The 8197-nt window shown below is 36.6% G+C and overlaps 1 protein-coding gene across 4 annotated transcripts; it reads left to right on the top strand.

Moving 5' to 3' along the window:
- Window positions 1–1790: 1790 nt before the first annotated feature.
- Window positions 1791–7778, top strand: LOC144969130 (cis-4-hydroxycyclohexanecarboxylate dehydrogenase-like). Of its 4 annotated transcripts, none has more exons than XM_078908233.1 (2): window positions 1791–1813; window positions 5431–7778. In XM_078908233.1, exons 1-2 carry the CDS (start codon window positions 1793–1795, stop codon window positions 6304–6306), a joined length of 897 nt encoding a protein of 298 aa, XP_078764359.1. In that variant the 5' UTR covers window positions 1791–1792; the 3' UTR covers window positions 6307–7778. The 4 variants fall into 4 exon arrangements, with proteins under 4 accessions (XP_078764359.1, XP_078764361.1, XP_078764360.1 ...); XM_078908235.1 differs by lacking the exon at window positions 1791–1813 and adding an exon at window positions 1828–1949; XM_078908234.1 differs by lacking the exon at window positions 1791–1813 and adding an exon at window positions 1843–2062.
- The last annotated feature ends 419 nt before the right edge of the window (window positions 7779–8197 follow it).

Genomic DNA, 8197 nt, shown 5'->3' with positions numbered 1-8197 from the left:
AAGTGATTGTTCATTATCAGTCCGATGAGGATTGTGATGGTGATATTATGGGGGGGGGGGGGGGGGGGAATGGGGAAAGAAAAGGATGGGGATGGAAATATGAGGAAGGTTGTTGTGATGATGATGATGATGATGATGATGATGATGATGATGTTCTTGTTGCTGCTGCTGATGATGATGATGATGATGATAATGATGATGATGATAATGATGATGATGATGATGATGATGATGATGATGATGATGATGTTGTTGTTGCTGATGATGATGATGACCATGATAGTGATGATGATTATGATGCTATAGATAGTATGCGCTTGGCTAAGAAGCTCATAACATTGCCATCCGGAAGTATAACGGACCAACGCACAAAACTGTGTGTATCCATGAACGCTTATAGTCAGATCAATACAGTTTAGTGAACATTACTCATAAACGCGGATGGCAAAAAAAAAAACAATAAAAAAGACCTCAGTGACGTCAACTTCGAACTATCTATAGATAGAATGAAGTTGACGTCACTAAGGTCTTTGTTATTGTTTTTTTGCCATCCGAGTTACACATAGTTTTGTGTGTTGGTCCATTTACTTCCGGATGGCAATGGTGTGAGCTTCTTAGCCAAGTGCACACTATCTATTAATTTAGGCTGTAAACTGAGTGCCATTTGACCTTTCTCAGTCGGTCTTATGTTTTATCATTGCAAAGTGAGTTCAACTCACTATTTTTAGTTACCGAGCCGTACGTGAATCGAACGCCAACGTTTTATCTCGGAATTAAAATTCCTTTCAATTTCCTACCAAAAAAGTGAAATGAAACACGGAGTTTCTTAGTTTTTAGAACACATTCGAATGATCAGTTCTCACCTAAATACATGTTTAAATAGTAATACAAACGTTTAAGGTTACAGGTAGTTTTGTTTGCTGGTATCTTTCAGGTGTTTGTTGTGAGTAAATCACAGAAATTTATAAGAAATGACAGAAATGTATAATGTTATAGATAATATGCGCTTGGCTAAGAAGCTCATAACATTGCCATCCGGAAGTATAACGGACCAACACACAAAACTGTGTGTATCCATGAACGTTTATAGTCAGGTTAATGCAGTTCAGTGAGCATTACTCATAAACGCGGATGGCAAAAAAAAAAAAAACAATAACAAAGACATGAGTGACGTCATCTTCGAACTATCTATTCAGCAACCGGAGAGCACCCAGTTTCCAGCCTTGTATGAATGTGTGTACGTCAATATTGTATTTTTCTCATGTATCTCTTTATGTCTCTGTTGCGTGTAACACATTTTTCATGGTATTTTTATAGATAGTTCGAAGATGACGTCACTCAGGCCTTTGTTATTGTTTTTGCCATCCGCGTTTGTGAGTTGTTCTCACTAAACTGTATTAACCAGACTGTACTTCCGGATGGCAATGTTGTGAACTCCTTGGCCGAGCGCATTCTATCTATAATATTTATATTTGCTTGCATTCTATGACCTGTTGCTATTTGTATGTCATGATTTCATGTTTCTTTTTATTCTCGAGAATTTATTGTAAAACGCATAGAGCCCTCCAACGGGAATATGCGCTATATGAGAGCAATTTATTATTATTATTATTATTATTATTATTATTATAGTCGATGTGGGCTTATCTTAATCGGTGCTATGTTTTATCTTTTATCTTTTGTGTGTGTTGTTTTCTTTTTACACAATGTTTTTTTTCTTCACACACCTGTGCTATTCTGCTGTGTGCTACCTTCTATTTTTTTTTCTATACATTATGATTTGGGTCAAAGTATGATAGACACGCACACAAAGGTAACACATTCCGTTTCATAACATGCTTGTGTTTTGAATTCAATGACCTACTTGATAAATCTTACCCATTAATATAATAAGCAGTGCGAAACTTCCTTTGAATCATTGAAAGACGCTTGGCTTGACATGAATTTACGTACGTTATCGTTTTCATTCCACTGTGTTAAGTAAGACTAAATTTGTCCGTTCTCCTCGTTTCCTTTAACACACATACGACATTTGGATGTTTTAATCAATAATATTTTATACGTAAGTATATAACTATTTAGATACTCCCTCCTTAATAGTAATAAAAAAAAATGAAAATTGTCAGATTTTGCCACCCCCTATTTCAAATTAGGTTTGTATTGTTGATCATACGATTTACGGATATTCTATATGTCTCCAAGGAATTTTTATGTTGTTTAAAAAGCTTAAAACAAAACAAATCTAAGCTTTTATATAGAGCAGTATCCACTGCACGTGCTCAAAGCGCTTTATAAAGGGTCCCTGACCAACAGCAACACGCAACATAATATAGAACGACGCCTCTTAGGTTAAAATATTGCAATTTTTCCGACGGAGACAGCGCTATTAACGGCCAGGTACTCATTTTACACACGAGTACGATGAGTGAGTAAAAAGTCTTTTCCAAGGACTTAACTATGCGCCGAGCGAGTCTCGAACACACGACCTTTTGATCCGAAAGCGAGTGAAATACCACAGGACCACATTATCCACATTAAAGTCTATTTCAATCTCTGATATACCTGTGGTAATAGGATTCAATAGTCTGACGTCACGTCCGCCCAGTAACCAGCAGCTTGGTTCTAAACAAAGAAAATCAGTAGTTTTTATTCTTCATGCTTGCTAGAACCTTTTCACATGTCATGTGATCAGAATGTATAAAAGTCAAAACATGATCAGATTTATAATGTTTTTCTCCTCTGGATACACTTTTATGCTCGTCGGAGAAGTATTTCATAAGGGCGTCCGCCATTGTTCCGATAGTTTAGAACCAATTACTCAGTTACTATGCGTTATTACAAGGGAAGTGACGTCACGACTGTTGAAGCCCATTGGGTAAGTCAATGCGACTGTATGGTCTTGTGACATGACATTTAATATGCCTTTGGACCGGGTGGCAGCCAACCAGCTTCGGCCGAGAACCTGCTTAACAGCACACTCACTACATCAGTGGGGACTTGCCACCTGTCCAACATGTACCCGTTGTGGCTAAGAGCCCGAAACCGCAGAGCATCTAGTTAAACGGTGCATTGTGACGAAGCTTCCGGGCGGGTTTGCGACGGTGCACGAGTGCGGCAATGAGTTAGATCGTCATAACATAGCGTAGTCGAGCACCATTAGAAGCTGGTGACTTTGGACTTGCAGGTCGCTCGTTCCCGTGTTGTGGGTGGGCAAAGTCGAGTCCTTGTAAACAAATAAAAGAGGCCCCTTTTCACATCCTCTCAATCCACTCAGGTGTAAAATGTGTATCTGGTGGTGACAGGCTTTTCTCTGTCGAAAAATATTGTAACAATAATATTGTAAAACTATTCGACCCTTTTTTGTGGATATTGCTCTATATGAAACTGAAGTTTTAACTTTTCAAAATAACAGAACACTCTACGAGGGAATACTTATACGCCAGTTTATCGTTTTTCCTTTGAAAAAAGCATATCTTTGGCACATCCAGTCTTTTTTCATGGAGGCCTCATTACAAAAATAAGCGATGCACAATTAATTATCAAATAAATAATAATTATTCAAATCATCAAATAAGTACCTAGATAAGTGTATAAAAAGATATAATAAAAACAGAACGATAAATAAAATACACAAGTAAATGCATAAATAAATAGATAAATAAAAGTTGATTTTAAAGTCACTTAATTTTTCACTTTATCCAACTTCAACAATCTCCACTTCAGACATTGGCCTACATAACTACACATAACTCCACATCTCTTTTTATTTTTCTTTCCCTCCCAACTCTCTCCCACGTCTACACCTTTATTTCCCTCTCCTTCCCCCCCCCCCTCTTCCCTCCTCCTCTTCCTCTATCTCCCTCTGTCCACCTCCTCCCCACTCTCTCTCTCCTCTCTCCTTCACCCACCCAAAGATATCACATTATAAAACATTGGCGTAACTCAGAGGTAACCTTTTTTCTTTCACGTCAAGCGTGACGGATATAATGATATCAATACTCAATCACACCAAAACAGAGACATTAAAGCATAATATGATTTCCATAATACAAAATATTAATGATTACAAGCATGGAAAGAAACACATGTATCCATAATTGCAATCCTGTTAGCCAAAATTGTAATGGGCTCATTGTTGTGATAAAATACTCCCAAACCAACGCAAAATATTGTCCATTATAACAATGTTAAATCAAGTCCATAATTTCCCTCGGTTTTCAGACCTGCAAATTGTGCACATCGCATGTGACAAGGTGCACATATATGCAGGTCTGATAACTGAAGGTAATTATAGGCTCGATTTAACATTGTTATAATGGACAAAATGCACTCCAAGATATTTTCATGATTAGTCATTTGTGAGAATGTGATTTCCGATCTTTATTGTTTTCATTGTTCATGTTTTGGGAGATAGGCTGAAGATGGAATAAATATTTGTTTTCTGGCATTGATATCCATGTGTCACTTTTTTCCATTGCTCTAGACGTTCTAACGTAATTTGCAGTGTGTCTCTTGTCGCTCCTTGATTTTTTCAGAGCTTGTAGTGCCAGGACATCTGCGTCTATTAAAGTGTTTGCAGACCCCATTGTGGACCGCCGTGTCTGATGGCAGTTTGTTTACTTTTTGTTCCTTGTACTTCAAACCTAGCAGTTCGACCACTAAGGTAGTTTTCGATCAATTTGGAACATTTTCTTTTGAATATTATGGACTTTCAATTCTATAATAATTCCATTTCTCCAAACTTTGCCAAATGCTTTTGCCATTTCAAACCAGATGGCAACAGCTTTCTTTTCTTCTTCGAATGAGTCTATTCAACTTTTTGAGCAATATATGTTATTTGGTCATCTGTGCTCCTTGACTTCCTAAATCCTTCCAGTTCATCAATAAGTAGATCGTTTTGTCCCATGTACCCGATAAGTCGTTCATTGATTATTCTTTCCTGTAGTTTATATAAATAACGGATGAGGCTGATTGGTTTATACCTTTCTGGTTTATCTTTTGCCTTTCCCTCTTTCTTGGTTGGAATATATGTTGCTTCTTTCCATTTCTTTGGAATTCTTCCTATTTTCCATGTTGTGTTAAAGAGTTATAAGAGTTTTCCTTTGGCACCTTCTCCTAGGTTGATAAGCATTTCATTTGTTAGACTATTCAATGGTGCAGGAGATTGTTTGCTTGATTTAAAGATGAGGGTCATTGAAATCAATCAATATTTGAAGGACGACTGTTCTGTGTTCAAATTGTAAAATTGTTAATAGGGATCAGGATAATTATGAATTCAAATTCTTACACTACAACTATTTTAGAATTCGTGTTTCTGATAATTGTAATTTTAAATTCTTTATTTTATAATTGTAGCAGTTTTTCCTTCCCGCAACATTACACAATCTAACTCCATCGCAATGAGAACCTTTTTTATATTATAATTCACAGTGCTGGCAGGTTGACAGGTCTATCGTACATCTGGCATTCACAAGTATGGCGTCTTTCGACTTCTCTGACAAGGTTGCCATTGTTACAGGAGCAAGTTCCGGTATTGGAGAAGCCACGGCACTTTTGTTCGCGAAAGGCGGGGCCTCTCTGATGCTTTGTGGAAGGGATAAAGAAAGACTCAAAACGGTGCTCAATCAATGTATTGAATTGAGTGGTGGAGATGTTGAACGTTTTGTTTCGTTTACTGGAGATCTGACTGACTCGGTAGTAAGAGAATCTATCATTGAGAAAACAATTGCAACATTTGGTAAGCTTGATATATTGATTGCTAACGCTGGGATAGTTTTACCAAACACTGATGTTTTTGCCGCCACGGAAAATGTATTTGATCGATTAGTCGATATGAATGTCAAATCTACATTCTTCTTGATTCAAAATGCCTTGCCATACCTCCAAAAGTCAAAGGGAAATATCGTCTGTGTGTCGTCTGTAGCCAGTACTATTCCACACGGGAGATCAGTTCTTTATTCAATGACCAAAGCTGCTATTGATAGCATGATCCGGTGCCTAGCTTTAGACTTAGCCCCAAAGGAAATTCGTGTGAACGCTGTCAATCCAAGTTATACACCTACACGAATGCTGCGGTCTTTCCAAGCTGATGATAAAATAGATGTTGACAAACTCATCGGTGGGATAGAATCTACTAAACAACCCATGAATGGACAGTGGATTTATCCTCAAGATGTCGCCAACAATATCGCTTTTCTAGCCTGTGATGGAGCCCGATTTGTCACCGGTATATGTCACGTGGTGGATGGTGGTCGGCAGTTTATGGGCCCTAGCTTGCCGCCATGTGAATTTGAATCAACACAGTAAACGGGCAATATACCAATACAGAAATACAAACTCTTTTTTACTATGTGAATTACGTTTTCTCAGGAAATTTCCAGGCATTAGTGGTATACTATTAAACATTAAATGTGATATAAGATAAAATATAATTTCTTCATCTTCAAGGTGTAATTATATAGTGGAGTACATCTAGAGTCATCAAATGAGCAAAAAATAATTAGTAAGGTCTAGAGCAATCTAATCATCATGTTAAATTACAAGTCTTACCTACAGGCCATTTTCACGATAATTTTTCAGAAATGCCATCCCTACCTAACACAAAAATTGTTGTTTTTTACATTCAAACTCCAAAGCAATAAGTTCATACACTTTTTGGTTCGTGTCTTTGAAACAGTCATAAATTATAATGAAGTTTTTGAACACCACTGATTTTTTAAAAATTGGAGAGGAGACCGGTTTAAAATCTTTATTATTAAATACATAAACAGCATAAGGGGATTTTTTAATTAACAGAATTTCATCATCATAGATTGTTGCTCCAACACCGAACCCGCTCCACCGTATCTAGGGAGTAGACTCTTAGGTCATGGTCAGTGCAGCTAGCTGGGCATCCACATAATGTGCACAAGCTTGTCTCAGTCAGCCCCCGCTTTTATATGCTTCCAGCTGTTTCCCGAGTTTTGCCCGTGCTCTGTTCAGTGCTACTCATTCATTCCTGTGGAGCTATATCCGTCAGGCAGTTCTTCTCTCGGATCTTCCACGGCTTTATTTGCATGATTGTCCCACTCCATCCACGTGGAAAGGCTATAGACAGCTGCATGGTCATAGTTGATGATTTCTTCCGTCATGAAGCTCTTTCTCGACTTCAGCCTACTTGTCGTTGGTTTGTGGTTATGGAGGGGCTGCCTTTTATCTTGTCAGTCTAATACGCCGCCATTGGCCCCATGTAAAGGCTAGAATCGAATACAAAATTGCTCTTTTGTTTTATGAATGTTATAGACAAGTCAACCCCTTTATACATTAAAGATACTTTTTCATTTTATAAATCTATCTGGAACTTAGGATCTGAAAACACAAACTTACTGTCTGTCCCTAAACTTACTTACTACCCAGCGTCGTCCTTATTGACGTTGGCTGCCCGCACTCTGCGATGACAAATCACTGCCTTTTCTTGCCCTTTGTTGACGTATCATGCAGCTCTCTTCCATTCATATCTGTCCATTCTAGGATATTTTTTCATTTAGCTGGACCCTGGTCTTCCCCTTCCTCTTTTGTCCCTAAAACTAAACCTAAATCTTTCGGCGATAGATCTTTTTGTACTTTTGGCCCAAAAACTTGGAATTCAGTTCCTGAACCATTTAGATCATCCACTAACCTTGACGTCCTAAGAAAAATCTGAAAACATACCTTTTTATTGGACATCTCCTATATTATTTATTATTCAACAACTGATGTATCTACATTAAATTTTACTGAGTCTTGTTAGATGATAGAAATGTGTTTTATAATGCATATTATGTTCACTGTAGTTCAATGTATTTTAAACGTAGTTCGAATGTAGTCCCAATGGTTGTAACATTGAAGCGCTTTGATTCCTCGGTATATAGCGCTATATAAGTTTCATTATTATTATTATTATTATTATTATTATTATTATTATTATTATTATTATTATTATTATTATTATTGTTATTATTATTATTATTATTATTATTATTATTATTATTATTATTATTATTATTATTATTATTATTATTATTATTATTATTATTATCATCATTATTATTATTATTATTATTATTATTATCATTTTTTAATTAAAAATTTTTTTTATGATATCGATATGCTCATGATTGCTATTGAATTAATATTACAAATAGCAACAGTCTCTAATGGGTATTCTGTCGGGATGAAC

This window comes from Berghia stephanieae, chromosome 3, assembly GCF_034508935.2.
Source record: "Berghia stephanieae isolate SIO BIC M18660-M18661 chromosome 3, UCSD_Bste_1.3, whole genome shotgun sequence".
Taxonomy (NCBI): domain Eukaryota; kingdom Metazoa; phylum Mollusca; class Gastropoda; order Nudibranchia; family Aeolidiidae; genus Berghia; species Berghia stephanieae.
Note: the sequence above shows the minus strand (reverse complement) of the source record. Positions and strands in the feature narration are given on the sequence as shown.